This window comes from Arctopsyche grandis, chromosome 1 (genome assembly GCF_051622035.1).
Source record: "Arctopsyche grandis isolate Sample6627 chromosome 1, ASM5162203v2, whole genome shotgun sequence".
Lineage (NCBI taxonomy): Eukaryota > Metazoa > Arthropoda > Insecta > Trichoptera > Hydropsychidae > Arctopsyche > Arctopsyche grandis.
In genome coordinates, this window is record NC_135355.1 from 41,422,606 (window position 1) to 41,440,455 (window position 17,850).

Consider the following 17,850-nt stretch of genomic DNA (forward strand, 5'->3'; position numbering starts at 1 on the left):
TTGCCATATTGCTCATTTTGGTCATCAATACACGTTAATGTATCGTCTGCCATTACGTTGGAGATAAAATATCGTATACAACGCGTTTTAAAAACGGGGCCCGTAAACCTTCCTGACGTTTAATAAGCGTTCGTCCCGTGTCTTCCAACCTGTTCGCCTTGATATGGCCATATAAGATTTTAATTATTTAAACGCCTATAATTCACTCTATATTTTATAAAATTTGCTCTATAGGTTGTCGTTATCTCTAATATTTAAATATTTATAGTTTTAACTCTCATATGTACATATATATAAATTTCAAATTTGGCGTCTAGCTTCATGGAATGTAATACACTATATTTATTGATTTATGGCCAAATATGTCAGATCTGACATTTCATGGCTAAAAGTATATCTTTTCACGGAGTTTTATCTGCGGGATAATTACTAATTCGAGGAACCGTTTCAAAAATGAAAATCAGACAAAAAATGGCAAACTCTGATAAGAAACAATCGACTTGGAGTCACAAATATCTAACTAAGTCTAACCAGCAGTATTAAAGATAAGCACGGAATTGAACCTAGTAGTCTCCCGGTGCTAAACAAAAAGGCAAATCATACTACTGGTATATGTATGTATTTTTTTACAGATTTTCAAAACTAGATTACTATCAACTTCTCAGTATGTGTTTTCGTTTTATTTTGATTGTATGAAGTAAAGTAAATTTGAAAAATATAAATTGAAAATTATCGATTTGCATAGCGTACATGTTTTTTCTATACATAAATATATATTTAGAGTTCAGTAAATTTTAGGAAATATTGAAAATCAAGTCAAATTCGACCGCAAAACCCATCTCGATTAGCTCGCTGTTTCGCACCCGGAACCAAATCGAATTTTCTCCCGTGAAAAAACATACACTTCGCGATTTTTTTTGTCAAACCGCGGTGCAAAAACAACGCTTATTTACACAGGGTTGAAACCAGGGAGAGAGAGAGAGGATTGGGAATTGGTTTCGGACCGCAAGGACTCTGGGTCGAGGATAATCGTATTCATTGTAGGAGGGGGCCAGATGTCGCCTGGACCAGCCAACAATGTTTACTCAGAAATGGCGAAAGCTTAAACTAATCGGCTCACAACGTCTACTATACTACTTACTTACTGCGAAAACCCACGGTTTTGTACGATCCCGACTCGATATGGTGAAAAATCCTTAATGCGTTGTTACCTCTAGTAGGATTTCAAAGCCTACATGTATCGATTTTACCTACATACATATATGTATGTATGTACATACATAAATAAGGTATCATCTATAATTTTTACTTTATCTATGTACGTAGTAACAATAGATGAAGTTTTGTGATCCTGCGAATATTCAAACTCGAGATTTTGACTGATTTGAACTCGGAATCGATCTATGATCACGTTTTCAAGATCTATAAAAAATGTGTGTGTTTTTGTGTATTTTGGAGATTTTTTGAACACCGTTAGTCCTATCAAACTGAAACTTAGTATAGGTTACTGAAATTCTTATCGACACGACGTAGTTTTTTTTCAAATTTTTAAAATTGACCGGAAATGGTACCTCCCTTTATAGGTGGCCCCTTTTTTTAAATTTTTGAATTCAATCTCCAAATCTCTAACTGAATCGGAAAAGAAATTATGAATTTTATAACCTAATATTGTTTGAATATTTTTACCTGAACCGGAAGTAGTACTTTTACTCTATAGAATCGAGGTTTTTCTCAGAAACCTTTTAATTATTGAACTATTCATATCTAAAAGTTTAAGCTTAATACCAAGTAATGTATAAAATTTGGTAAGCATTCATCAACCGAAAGTGGCAGTTTACTCTTGTTCTATTTTTCTTCCCCCAATTTTTTTCGACCTCTTAAACATGTATGCTCTTTACGAAAAAATTCAAGTATAATTCTTGTATCAATGTGATGAAAATAAAAAAAAATCCTCTTCTGTCCACATCCCTGAACGTATCAAGCTGAAAATTTATATTTGTATTCTTTATGTACTAACTTGATAAGGTTTTGGTCAGAATTCGTCAACCGAAAGTAGTATTTTTTTTTTTAAACAATATTTCATTATTTTATTTTTACCTTTTAAATTATTTTAATCTTCTTCATATTTATTGTTTATAATACTGTTGCGTAGGGGTGGGTGGAGGATCCAAGTAAAAGGCCAACAGTCGTCTCACAGCATTTATTGATGATTAAGGAGATACACGCACTGGCAGTGCTCAATCCAGAATGACCTGATATCGCCTAAGTATCGCCTTATAAGGGATAGATCTCTCAGGACGACTAATTTGTTAACCTATTGTTATGGTCACGTACGGATATGTCTTCCCACGACGTTCGGTCCCACGGTACAGGTCGATTCTGAGAAAGGATTAATAACGGCCATTGTTTAGCCTATATGCACTTAGAGTCTAGATATAGTCCTGGGAGTAAGTGCAAGCACTTAGTTAATCCGTTAACAGATAATCCTTGAACGGTCACACAGTCTCTGGGATTCTACTCGCTTAATCGGCGTACGTAACAATACTGATAGTGATTTTAAGTAATAAAAATTGAACAAATTTCGACAACCGGAAGTAGAACTTTTGTCTTATGCAAGTTTCCATACATTTGCGCTTAATTTCTATCGAAAATGCTGTCGTAGCTATTAGTATTTCATAATGCTGCCGGTATGTGGGAATGTGTCTGTATGGTTCAATATGAAATTTTGTATTGTGACCTTCTTATATTTTTCAAATACATAGATATACAGTCATGGGTTGGTCACATCCGAATTTTTTCACTGTGATTTCATATGTTTTTTCATCAATTTTAAACTACGCATAAGTTGAATACTATACGAGTTGAAATTAATCGAATTTCGTAAACTTTATATAAAAATGTGACGGACAATGTTTGGGTGACATCATATTGGGGTCACCAATGACTGTGGTTTGGTTTTATTCAGCTAGTGAATATCAACTATGTTCATTTTCAAGATTCTTATCATGTAATCGTTTCCGACCCATCCTGTGTAAAATTTCCACATATAGACGTAGTAAAAATCAATATATTATATGTACTTTGTATATTCGTATGTATTAGCATAATTCTAACGAGTTTCATTACTATTCTGTTTTGTGTTTCTCATTTCGGTCCACGGTTTCGCATTACCATTCATCCAAATAAAGTCAATCCTCTCCGTACATACTGTGAATATAATGAAGGTATCTGTCTACTTTTGTACATGCACGGTAAATCGAATTCGGCACAGAAACGAGGAAAAGAATTAGTTGCGCACGACTTCATATCAAATGTATATGTATGTAATATATAAGCTTGGAAAAGCAGCAACATTCGCATATATAATATCATTATATTGCGAGTAATTTTCCGAAATATGTATTATAAGTAGATTATATTAATATTTTACGAAATATTACCAATTCTTTTTTGACGATTCTCGGGGATTTTGTGTATAAAAAAATATATAGGAACGGAATGGAACGAATTATTCTCATTTAATGATGTATTACATTACTGTCTTCCTCGAATCGTCGCTATTTGTTGTATCGTCTCTCGTCCAATTATTTTCAAGGAGGCAAAACAGTGGTGAAGGCATCGATAGATTTCTCTGAACGCATTTCATGGAATTGAAACGAATGAAAATTAAATTTTCCACCATCTTTCCAAGTCAAATTCAACCAACAGATATCAAAATTCTACGAATACAAAAATATTCATTTGTAACATTTTCACATTATTTAATTTTCACAGTAGGTATTAATCGGTATATAAAAAAATCGTGGATGACATAACTGTATGTGGTTTCTATTCATAAAAACGTTAACCTAGTTTGAATATCAAATAATGTCATATTCGTAATAATAAGTAAAATCGTAATAATAAATAAAATCGTAATCTAATATATAATTTGGAAAGAGACTGTATGTAATCTTCGTTCATTGGGTCGTAAATCCGTGACGTCATCGAACAAATAATTCGATTTTTTTCGATTCAAAGGATTTAAAGTCCCCGGGGGCAAAGGCGCCGAGGGCGAAGCCGCCTTTGCCCCAAGGGCGAAGTCTTAGGGGGTGCCAACGATGGGGGCAAAGCCCTAGGGGCAGACGCCGGGGGCGAAGCCCTAGGGGGCGGTAGGGGGCGCAGACGCTGGGGGCAAAGCCCTAGAGGGCAGACGCCGGGGGCAAAGCCCTAAGGGGTAGACGCCGGGGGCAAATCCCTAGGGGGCGCAGCCCTTAGGGGTGGGGGCCCTTGGGGGTGCAGCCGTGGGGCCGGATTCTGGCATATATATATATATATATATATAACTTCGTATACATATAATTTTTTATAAGAGACTAACTATATATGTTTGTTTGTTCGTGGCAGTCAATTTAACAAAAAAAAACAAATGAGTATTCAAATAAATTTATATAAAATAAGACTATTCAAATAAATTTATATAAAATATGTCTATTCAAATGAATTTAATAAAATATTTACTATTACTATTAAATTAGTCATATTTAAGCGTTGTATATTACAAATACCGAGCGATGCCGGGTAATATAGCTAGTAATAAATAAATTTAATTTTTTATTTTTAAATAATTATATTTATTTATTTAAAGTTTGAAAGTAAGTTTTGATCATAATTGAAACAACCATCTGATCGCATTTATTTCGATTTGGTCGGTCTGTGTTGCCAGTTAATTTATCAATTTGAAATTGCTACATTTAATACTGAAAATAAACAAATTTCAAACAACCGTATCGACAATTCACCATTTTCATCGATTTTTAATGTTATATTATGCAATAATATGACTGTATATGTACTTAATTCGCAACAATATAGTTTCCAGTAATTACTGGCAAATTTTAAAATTTCCCGTTATTTACCGAAGGCGAAATTTTAACGACTTACTGGTAAACCGGTATACCGGTATTGCAATCCCGAATTTACATACATATGTAACTATATGCAATCCCGAACTTACATACACATGTATGCATGTATATGCAAAGTATCGATAGATATCGTACTGTGTGCGTGAGAAAGTTCGATTTTTCGAAAGTTACCAAGAAAACCTAACACAGGTTAACTCAATTCTCTTATCTGGCCAATTACAAACGTCGACAAACAATTTAATTTATACAGTATCAAAGAGACATCTTTGATAATACTAATATTTTGAGAATTGTTTATATATATATGTACATATATATACATATATTTGCATATTTATATCAAAATCAACAAATTCTAGATGCCATAAGCTTGAATTTGTGAGAGACAAGATAGGTTGCAAAATTTGGTGGAACCATTTCAACAATTAAATTGGCTATAAGAAACGATCGACCTGGAATCACATACATACATATATCCAAGGAATCAACCCATAACCCTTTAGTTAAAAGCCCTACACACTAACCACTGATCTATTTTACTGGTATGTACTATCTAATGCTCAATACCTATATAAATACATACGTATATACTCAGTATTGATCTTCAGTCGCGCTTTAGTAGCTTTTATAAAACCTGTCTTTACATTTTGAGAATTATTTGAATATTATTAATCCGTTAATATTTAAGCTTCATATCCCTTAACCAACCATTATGTTAAAATTTTAGTCGATCGTAAGTGGTATCTACTATTAGAATAAATTGTAAGTAGCTATAATAAATGATCAGTAATTGTTATAGACCTATAGTATGATCTGTAACTATATGTAGTACATATGTACATACATACATATATGCAATTCGATCGACCACTATTTTAATCTCATAATTGATAGGTTTATTTCGACATAATTTGAAGTTATTTTATGGTATTACGAAAAATTTGTTGATTTATTAAAGCCGAAAATATAATTGAAAATAACGTGAGTAATTTTTTTATTTATTCAATAGACTTTTTTTAAAAATCCAATAAAATTGCTTACTGACACAACTGGGAAAAAAACTGAACAAATTCATATTTGATAATCAATAAAATCGTATAAAAATAATAAATAAATAAAAATATTATATAAATAATTTATATTCATACAAATTAATATAAAATAATAAATAATTGAGTAAATAAATATTTCATAGCTTAAGTACAAATATTATACTTAGACAATTACTAGATACTGGTCAACTTTAATAACTGACTAAAAGTTCAATTTTTTTTCCAACTGGAAATAAAAATTTTCATCTTAAGATTCTGTACTATTCAAATTTCAAAACCGTTTTACGTGGGTTTGGTGCAAACGATCGAAAAGCGCCAGACAGATTGAACCACAGATTAACTGGATGGCTGCTTAAAACGCAATTCTCGACTTCACGAATGAAAAATTGCACATCAGATGACGAGTAACCTTTCGATGTGCACAGATGCAATTATTAAAATTGAGTTGGATCTTTCTGGCGAGGTTTTAATAATTTAATAAGGAAAAATTCGGAACTAAGGTATCAGAAACACAGAACGTATACAGGGTAGGTATGTCGGGACTTCGGGTAGATTTCGCTTAGTGTAAGTGCGAGCAGTGCGCACGCATAAAGTACACGTGTCGTTAATCTGTGGTTCAACCTGTCTGTCCCTTTTCGATCGTTTGCACCGCATCGGTTTTACGTATATAACTGATTTTTTTTAAATATATTTATCCCACTATATGTATATGCATACGTACTAGAAATGTACATACATACATGTAGGTATACTATTTTGTTCGTGATCATATTTCGGAAGTACTTTCATTGAAATTGTGCCAAAATCCATTACTGTGCCAAAATATACCATTATTTATTATTTAAAACATTGCGTATTATATAAAATTTGTGCAGGGATATTACTGAGTATGTCGATATTAATTGAAGTGTTCTGAGTCAGTACGAAAGAGAGAGGATCTCCTTTGTAAACAGTTTGCCAAGTCCGCTTAGAAGTACCAAATAAAGGCTATCGTTGGCCCTAACTCTATAGAGACATAACAGTGTTTGTCCGCACACACACACACACACACACACGTGAGCTTCTAGAGTTCTAGCCAAACAAAAAACTAATTAAAGTTCCTTCGGATCATCCCCAAATCCCGCCACGCAAGAGTAAATTTCCTATAAGGAACGTTGGACTTAAATTACTTCATATTATATTTCCTTGAGAAAAAAATAAACCAAACTTTTAAATCCTCGATGATGCATCATCTCGTTTCGATTACAACGAATTGTAATTTTATATAATTATACACGGCTATTCACATATCAAACTTGGATATGACACTAAACACCTCTTTAGGTGTCAATAAATTGCGTAGTTAAAGTGAAAAATTCAATTAACTAAAGTAAATGATTGTCAAATCGCATTCACGAACAAACAAAGTCTCTGAGGTGTTGTTGAAATTTTTCTCGCGACTGAATCTGTGTCTTATTTTCTGAAAAGAGTGGAAACGTTTCGAGCTTCTCCTTTATGTATTCAGTTGGTGTTTGCTGTTCAATGGCTTGAACTTTTGCTTAGAAAATAATCACTTTGTTCAAAGGACGTTTACTAAAAATTTACTTTCGAGTGAATTGAGTGTAAATCTAGTTGCATTTTTGTGAACTTTTACAGTTTCGTGCAAGTTCGACAACGTTATCTAAATATTTAGTTTATATTCATATTTTAAATACATATATATATTTTCCGAGCAAAAGGAAGTTGGATGGGGGAAAAAGACTATAGGAGTGGGTCACAAGTATTAGGGTCGATTTATTTCGCATTTCCTCTGTGCGTGAAAAACCGATTTTTCACGAGTCCTGCGTTTCCGTGCCATAATTTTTAATAGGCCAATAATTTCCCAAAACGGCTGCACTTTTTCTTCATGGCAATTTTATCCCGATACGAAACGGAGAGAGGGCGAACAATCCGTTCGGATTTTTCTTATCTTTGTACCGATTTTTTCCGCAGAACGATCGAATCTGTCATAGTCATTTCGGCGGAAAACCCACCATATTTCATATACATATGTATAAAAACATCTGTCGTACAATAACTATGCCTTACAAAAAAATAACTACTAAACTAAGGTTGCCATATCCTGATCAGTAGAAAAAAATCAATATGGTTAATTTTAATGGAGGATTTTATAATAATAATAAAAGTTCGTGAATATAGCGATTCACGATTAACGATTGTCTAATACATAGTTATCCACATACATGTGATAAAAATTACATATGTATACCATTAATGAATAATTTGAAAAGCAAATGATCCAAGATTAGAACCCCGTGGAACACCAAAACTATAAGAAACACTGGATTAAGGGACAAAATTAGTTGATTGTCTTGTATTTACATACCTATCTACCATGGTATACCATATATCTATTAAAAGTGGTAAGAAAAGTATGAATTTTATTAATTTATTTATATATTTATACCAAGAAGGCCCTTACAAGTAAAACCAATGAGCCTTCCTGGCCAATTACAAAAAAAGTAATGATCATTGAACAAATGAGAAAAATACACATGTACATTTTCGTATTTCAGAAATCCAATAGATTATAAATTCACCCATTATTAACCTATGCTTCACCTATATTGAATAACGCCTCGAATATTAACCTTTCCAAGCTCCAAATAATACAGAATAAATCCCTAAAAGTAATTTATAATACACCCATATATACTAACTTGAAAAAAATGCATGCCATAAATAATATTCCGTTTGTTACAGACATTACTAACAAACTAACCAGTAGATTTTATGACAGAATCACTAATAACCATACTAACACACTTGTGAAGAGTCTCGGTGATTAAAACAAAATGTCTATACCCTTCAGGTATAAACACAGATTACCAAAACACAATCTGCTTTAGGTCATCGACTTTAATGAGTCTTTAATTAATATTATATATTAGATGTATTATGAGCATTTATAAGAATTGTAAATAGGTTTTTTAGCTCTTTTTCCTATTATGCTGTACATTAACATTAGAATAATATAATACTATGATTACTAACAAAATTAAATTAAAATTGTAAAATAGAAAATGATCTGTAGATCAGTAGCTATTAAAATATATATAAGATGTATTGTGAACATAATTTCGTAATAATAAAAAGCATTTAAAAATCGAATCAAAGCTTAAACTTCCCTCAACAAAACCCTTATAATTTTAGCAATGACGTTTGACTAATTGTGATTTCTGATTTTGTTTCAGGTTTTTTGAATCCGAGATCAGACGAGTACCCCAGATCTCCGGCCAATTATGGTCTGATGGATCAAATAGCAGCTCTCCACTGGATCCAAGAGAACATAGCCGTTTTTGGAGGGGACGCAACCAACGTCACTTTGGTGGGCCATGGCACCGGTGCGGCATGTGTCCACTTTCTGTTGACCTCACTAGCAGTGCCTGAAGGTACATATTATACATACATACACACTGTAATATCATCATCCGATCGTCATCACCATCCAAAAACTCGCCGGCCACTATGCTGAAATTCCACCGAAACGGATGGAGTGTTCTAATTAGATTATCCCGACTTATCGTGGCCGCGCTCGCGAAAGTGCCGAAAAGGGGGATTAGAATTGGTGGAATTCGTTTGAGACGTGACCGCAAGCCGCTCAACAACACCGAAATCTCTTTATGGGAAAGGACAAGCTTTCATGTCCAATTAATATTGAATGCTCACCCAAACACTAATGAACCTCTCTGCTTATTTATACCATGTTATTTGTCGCCCTGGAGACGCGTTCGTACGTAGTTCGATGTCACACTATGATTTCAATTCAGTAATTCGCAACATGTTTGCTTGTGGTTGTTTTATCAGCTTTCAGTTAGTTCTGTGAAGTTTTCAAATTCCACTAATTTTTCGATGAAACTTTAAGCGTAGAGAGCTTTTTTTGTTATTAAGATAAAACCACTTATGTAAATATAAACCTATTACGTAAACCGGTCTCCGTGACGAGACAGAATGTTAAATGACAGAAAACGCAAATATCGGAAGGCAAAGATCGAAAATCGAAAGATCTTATTAATGTGCGCGCGCAGAATACGGGAGGAAAAGCATGTTCCTCTTGTTCCTGTTGTATCCTGCTCGCGCAAATTACGTGAGTATGTACCTTTTACCATGCACCATTTTTTTGTTGATCTTTCGACTTAAGATATTTCGATTTTCGATATTTGCCTTCCGATATTTGCGTTTTCTGTCATTTTACATTCTGTCTCGTCACGTAGACCCTACTTAAACACTTGACTAATATTATTGTTTAATAAGTTTAAAGCTATTGTTATTTTGCTCTTATCCATTTGATGATTTATTTTATGTGTGGTGTTTGAGATAAATATTGAATTATATTTTGAACGTGGTGTGTTTTGAACCCGACTGTAAAATAACAAAGGCGTAAAATGATTAAATTATCATTTTGATTCAATTATTCGATGTAAATCACCGTTAAATTATTATTTTGATTTCAATACAACACCGAACGTAAAATTAACAAATACAATACAACAAGTATTTAATAAGTAGTCAAATTTCAAATATAAGTTCATCTTTTGTATCAATTAATTTCCACAAATTAATTTTCATTTTTTATTTGGTGTTTTGACATACAAACATACATACATATCAGATTCATATAAACTAATTGATAACGATAAATAATCTTATATTTTAAAATCTACTATTGCATAATTTTATGTAGATACCGATATAGGATCTTATTGTCATGAGAAATAGGCGTTATTATAGAATCAGACTCGTTGAGCAGTTTTAAACATTGTTTACTTAGTGTAGCACCGCATCGATCTAAGTACGCGTCAAAGTAGGGAGGCCGCTCTTACACTGAGAATAGCCTCAAAGCAAGGCACGTGCCCTTCTACAAACATCTGTGTTGCATTCGATCCCTTGATAACCCGAAGAAAGTACGCTAGCAGTTGTTGTATTGCACCTTTATCCTGTCGAAGTGATACTATAATTTTTCATTTTTGTGCTTACAGAAATATTCTTAGTGGCCTACCTATCTTAATAACATATTTTTTTATCTTCAAAGTTCTTTTTTTTATGATTTGTCAAACAGTCGATCGACAATTGTTTCCGAGCACCCGACATTGATTTTTTCTGAGGGAATCGTTTCGTGAGGGAGTCCCTTGCCATATTTCTCCTCAAGAAGTTCCATGTAAATATATGTAGGTTATTTCAACAAACAAAATCAGTTCAGAATGATGTTTGATAGGCACCAATCAGAATATTCTTGGTGAAAATTCCATAAATGCTTGAAGAGACGAGTAAAAAATATTTAGGCTTTGACGGAATGCTTATAACAATTCACCAGCACCGCGAAAGGAAAAAAAATGAGGCGGAAAGGCCGTACAAGCAAACGACGTGGCGGAACCATACCATAACAATCCACTACCACTACCACCATCTTAAGTAGGGCCGATTTCGGTTTCTGAAATTCACTAACTCGAGTAAAGAATATCAATATGTACAACAATTTGAGTTTATTTTATTTGAATTGTTGATATTTTAAAATTTTAGGGGACTAACTTACATACTCTCTCTAGTCCAATGGCGTACATTTACGTATACACATGGGAAGACTCATTAAGGGGGTCATATTACTAAATTAGACTCCACATGAAGTGTGTATCAACCAAATTAAACTTATTCGAATGAATTTAATTTACAATACATTCATAACCAGTGCATAACTGACCTGTTATTGGAAACAGATTGATTTAAAATTTAAAAATATATTTATTAATAAGAATTTTAAATAATAATCTACTCACTTCCCTATGCTGGGCAACAAAAAAACATTCATATATTTTAGTATAGTAAAATATATATATATATATATATATATATATATATATATATATATATATATATATATATATATATATATATATATATATATAATCGATCAGATAAATTCTCATATTCGATTGACATTGCTTATAGTAAGTAAACTCATCACAGCTTCATTGTTCGTTTGGTTGGATGCTGCGATATTCTAGTTTTTCGTCACACTCGTGTTGATGATTGATAGTCCCCGAACAATGGGTCGGAAAACAAAGGAAATGTGTGAATTACATACATATATGTATATACATAATATACAAGTATAGCAGTTCTGCTGCCATTTCTCCGAATTGCAGTGTTTTAGGAAAATGCTCATATGTCGTGCGATTGTGCAGTGATGCATTTATAATAACGCAACTTTGAATCGACCGCTAATATCTGAATTTGTTGAATTCGAGTGGGGTATAAATTCATATTCCTGTAATTCGTGAATTGTTTGTGAAATTAAACTGGGTTATATGAATAATAAAAGGTTGGTTGATATTATATTATATTCAAAATTGAATTTTGAAAATAAATACCACAATGCCACATTATCGCATACAATTCCCGTTCCCGTTCCCATTTGTCGGAAAAATGCAGGCAGCGAACACGTTGGTCATGACGCGAAAACTTGAAGTTATAGCGTTGCAATGACACTCATTCCCGTTTTTTCTTCACAATAATCTTCCCGGACATGCATACAACAAATCCTGAAAGTTTCATCGTAATCGGTTCAGTGGTTTAGGAGCCTATTTGGAACACACATACAGACATTCATTTTTATATACATACATATATAGAATATATGTAGATATAAAATATTATAATATAAATACATAAATGAAATGTAAAGATTTTGTTTTGTATGTGTGTGTATTAAAAACTGACTGACTAAAAGTATCTCCATTTTTTTATTTTTCTTTGAATCATTGCATCTCAAAGGAAATTTATCAATATTTGATTTAAACAACCGAATCATTTTATATTTATGTCGATCGAGAATTTTTCATTATATTTGTACATATCTCATTACTACACACACAATAGACTTCTGCATCGTCGGCTTGGCTCTTTCTACTTGGAACCAATTTCTGCCTCACCGGAATATGCACGGTTGACTATCCGTTTTCACATTTTCATACACGTCGACCCATGCACCAGTAGCGTTAGGTTATTTTTCCGAACATGCGATGGGTAATGTTTAAGTGATGCCGAGTAGTGGTTCGTTACGGAGAACAATGGCTGCAAAACAAAAGCTCCGGTGCAATCTGCAATCGGGCCTCGTTCCGATCACAATGGCATTAGGAATTCTCGTTTATTGCGAAAACCGTTCAGATACAATCTAACAGAGTTATTATTATCAACCGTGTCGAGCCTTGCACAATGCCACTAACCGTGTGCAATTTTAACCTTAACGGGAATCTCGCTCGGCTACTTCTGATTTATCCATCACCTTTGTAAGATTATCGTATACTCATTATCAGATCAGAAAGTCAATGTTTTTGGTTAATATTAAAATAATAGCGAAATATCGACTGCAAAAACAATGGCGGCAGGAGTCCCATAGGGAGCTTTTTAGGTCCACTTTTGTTTGACATGTGCAGTCTGTTTTCAATTTATCTCATAATATAAATCTATAACAGACTTATATAATATAACTTATCATGGGTAGCTCGTATTTAAAGGTAACCGGGGCACTGCACCACATACGTATATTACTCCTAACCAAAAAATAAACAAATTTGGTATATTGTTTGTGGCTTGCCAAGAGTTAAAAAGTGTTTCTAAGTTCATTTTTGGAAAAAAAAATGTAAGGGGGGATGCCTTTAGCCTCTTTGTGTCCCACCTGTTTTAAAAGTCAAGAGCAACCTTTGGTACCCATACCAATGCATTTATAACTAACCTGAAAACTGTGAGAAGTCCAAAATAAACCATTTTTATGATTTTAAAAATTCATTCCCTTTAGTTACAAATGTCAAAGCAAATTCAGCAAAAGCTTACATATATTACAAAACTATCAATAATCACACTTACAAATAACAATATAGCTTTACCTATCAAGCATTATATTTTATTTTATTTTATTTATTGAAAAATCAACAGACAACAGGATGTATGTAGATATGTATAAAAAACAAATAGTAAATATATAATATATGTAACATCCAAGTCCAATAACAGATTTTTACAAAGATTATAAAAAAAATGAAAAAGAAAAGAATAAAGGCTATAACATGACAAAATAGAACATTGCATAATTAAACTATAGTATTAAAATATTGGAAAAAGGTTATAAAATAGAATATAAGAAGAAATTGAAATTTACAAATATAAAACAAATGAAAAAGATAAATACAAAACAAACAAATGAAAAGGAAAAGGAATTATATCAACACATTACCGAATCTTAACTTATTCTTAAGATCTCTGCACTCTAAAGAGAGCTTTATATCTTATATGAATATATAAAACTGAAATGGCATCTGTAATTCTTTTTTGATTAGCTGTCATCAAAGTCGTTGGTCGTTAAGTAATGTTAATATTTTTTTATTCAAATAAATTTAATTAAAAAACAAATTAAGATTTTTTTTATGCTTTTCATTTAATTTACATTTACTTAGCAAAGCTGGGTAGCAACACTAGCAACATATAAAATGTATTATGAACATTCGATGTGAATTATAAATAAGGCTCTTTTCATTTTTTTTGCCTTAAGAGCAAAGGAAAAATTATAATAAATTGACACGAAAAAAATGTGTAAAATACATATGTATGTAATGATCACCGGAGTATAAAATATTATAATATATGTATTTTAATATTGTAGAATGTGAAAAATAAAAGGTTTTTAAAAATAAAATAGGAAAATCCATCCCTTTCAGAGGAAACATTGAAGGTATTAAAACTATCCGTGGGGGTTGCAAAAGGGATTTAGGGATATGAAAGTGGGTGAAGTCAAGCGATTTGTTGAATCACACGTCATGAGTCGGAAAAGCGGGAAATGGTACAATTCATAGACGTTACGATGTCGCGTCAATGGCGGGGCTCGGGGAAAAACGACAAATAGTCGGCAGTTAAATCTCGGCACACCCGCCAAAAAGAAAGTTCGAATCGCCGGATAAATCTCCTGGAAAAGGTTCAGAAACTGGGTAATTTTGCACTAGTGCCTCTCGAAAGGTGACATTTTAATTTAACCGACAATTGACGTAAGCGACGTTCGAATTGATTCCGTTTGCTTAGCTCGGTCTTTGTACGTTTGAAAAATTGCCCTATTTTACAAAATTATTCTTCTCCTAACATACATGAATATATATTTTTTTAATTTGGGTTATATTGAATTGGCAAAATGTTATTTTAAGAAGTCTTTTTATAAAATAAAAATGAAACTGTAATGAAAATTTTTGCCTGGAAAATTACATCGTTTCCCGTACGGCGCATCTATTAAATAAATACTAAACTTTGTCCTTTAAAGTCATATCGAAAATTTGCCTTAGAATCTAATTTTCCCATGTAATATTAACGCGTCAACGAGCGTCCGAATCCAATTATCGGAAAAACCAATTTTCCCCAGTCAGCGCGGAAAGTTCACAACGAAAAGACGCTCCAGCACTTTCGAATATGTAGTTTTCCTCGGATATTATTTCACAGACAAAACAATCGATTTCCACACGGCTTTGTCTCCTTTCGTGCTATATTCAACATCTGCATATTTTGCATTGTGCAAAACCTCACGTTCGTATATTGGTTTTGCAATAAAATTGAAAAATAAAAATTGATTAGTTTCATGAAACGTTCAATCCAACGTTTATGTCGATAGCTTTTTTAACATTTAAAATCTGTATCGTATATGAAAGTAAGTTTATAATATTCAAAGTATATATGAACGTATACCAAATATGTGAGGATTTTTAATATGTATTATACTTTATATATTAAACAACTTAAAATAATTAGAAGGGGCTTAAGTTTCATTGCTTTATTTATTAACCTACATATTTCTGTAATGACTTGTATGAAATATAGTGATTTGTTGTTAAAACTTAAGCAAAAAAATAGTGAACAAATCATGAAGTTCAATTATTGCATTGAGTCGAATCCTTTGAATGTAAATTTAAAAGTTTCAAATCTGTAAATGAAACCCTAGTGATCTTATGAAAAATATTACGTTGAAATTTCGTTGTTTTTGCTGTATATAAATAGATGTTAGATATTTTATTATTTATTTAATATATTATAATTTACGTATTTTTGAGTTTTATTTGTTGGCAATAAAGTATTTGTTTGATAACTTGTATGAAATGTGGCTCTATATAATGATCCATTTATGCATTTTATGATTTTTATGATTGACTGAAAGCTAAGGAACGATAATTTGTAACCACCTACATATGTTCAAATAAATGAGAGTGAAAAAATAGATTTACCACTGTTATAACCAGCAGCGTGGTCTAGTGGTGAGTGTTATATTCTTTCATGCATGGGTTCGATTCCCACTAGAGTCTCGTTATTGGCCAGGCCTTGGTTTGTCGAGGTCGATCGTTTCTTATCAGAATTTGGCAATTTTTCTGATTTTCATTGAAACGGTTCCTGTAAAATTGGTTTTTTCTATCCAATTTTCTATTGCAAACCTTGAGCTATTGATATATCTCAGGTTTCGCCAGATTTCTCTCCATAGATATCTCTGTGGATGATTATTGAATGTAAAAATTCGTATTGTAACATGAAAAATGTTATTAATCGTATTTTTTACTAACCTCTTATACGTTTCACATGGTTTTCGTGTAAGCGGTCATTTTTTATATCCCTTATCTCTTATCCGATCGTTTTCATAATTTGCCATATTGCTCATTTTGGTCATCAATACACGTTAATGTATCGTCTGCCATTACGTTGGAGATAAAATATCGTATACAACGCGTTTTAAACACGCGGAAAGTAAATCTCCCTGACGTTTAATAAGCGTTCGTCCCGTATCTTCCAACCTGTTCGCCTTGATATAGCGATATAAGATTTTAATTGTTTAAACGCCTATAATTCACTCTATATTTTATGAAATTTGCTCTATTGGTTCTCGTTATCTCTAATATATAAATATTTATAGTTTTAACTCTCATATGTCTATATAAATTTCAAATTTGGCGTGTAGCTTCTTGTAGGGTAATACACGATATATATTGATTTATGGCCAAATGTGTCAAATCTGACATTTCACGGCTTAAAGTATATCTCTTCACGGAGTTTTATCTGCGAGATAATTAGTTATTACGATGTTTGTAATGTCTGACCATAGATTTCTGGTGTTGTTTCGATTTATGTACATGTGCATGCATTTAATATATGTAATATATCATTTCTCGAGTCTTAATCTGTTTAACACACTCACCGCTTTGGAGCAATCTACATGATTAATTGAATTAAAATAAAAAAATAAAATAGAAAATAAAATAATAAGTTGAAAAGGGGTGGTAAAAGAGACATTAGGATAGTTCATATCTGACACGAGAGTCCGGCGTAAATTTTAATGCGTTTTTTATTGATTAAACTCGTCTACATAGCTTCATGTTGGGGACAATGAGTGTTTATATAAGTGTTCCTCACAATATGTGTGTTTTATTTTAGAACTTTAATCATATTTTGTATTATATTTGGCATTGTATTCCTCACATGATATGATATTGTTGTTTCAGGACTATTGTTTCATAGAGCAGTGCTCATGTCAGGATCCGGCCTGAGTCCTTGGGCCATCGTCCCAGATCCTGCCAAATATGCTGCCGTCGTAGCCAGACATGTTAATTGTTCGCCAGGTGAGATACACAAACTAAATACATATGTAATACATAAATATGATAATTAGCACTTGGCGCTTATCCACAGACAGATTAACGACAAGCGAAAAAAAAGCTCACTCCGCGTTTGATTTACGATTCTTTTATTCATTCAATTAATTTTCGAGTAATTGCCGTTTCATATTTTAATTCAGAAAAGTTCGGCAATAAACGAGAGGGCCAGATCTGAATATTGCA

At 32.5% G+C, this 17,850-nt stretch overlaps 1 protein-coding gene across 1 annotated transcript in view; it reads left to right on the forward strand.

Annotated features, from left to right (window-relative positions):
* Positions 1 to 17,850, forward strand: part of Nlg3 (Neuroligin 3) — a 290,179-nt gene that overhangs the window by 216,070 nt on the left and 56,259 nt on the right. Inside the window, exons 3-4 of the mRNA XM_077436311.1 lie at positions 9,193 to 9,390; positions 17,515 to 17,631. Coding sequence (XP_077292437.1) covers positions 9,193 to 9,390; positions 17,515 to 17,631 — 315 coding nt within the window. The remainder of the gene's footprint in view (positions 1 to 9,192; positions 9,391 to 17,514; positions 17,632 to 17,850) is intronic.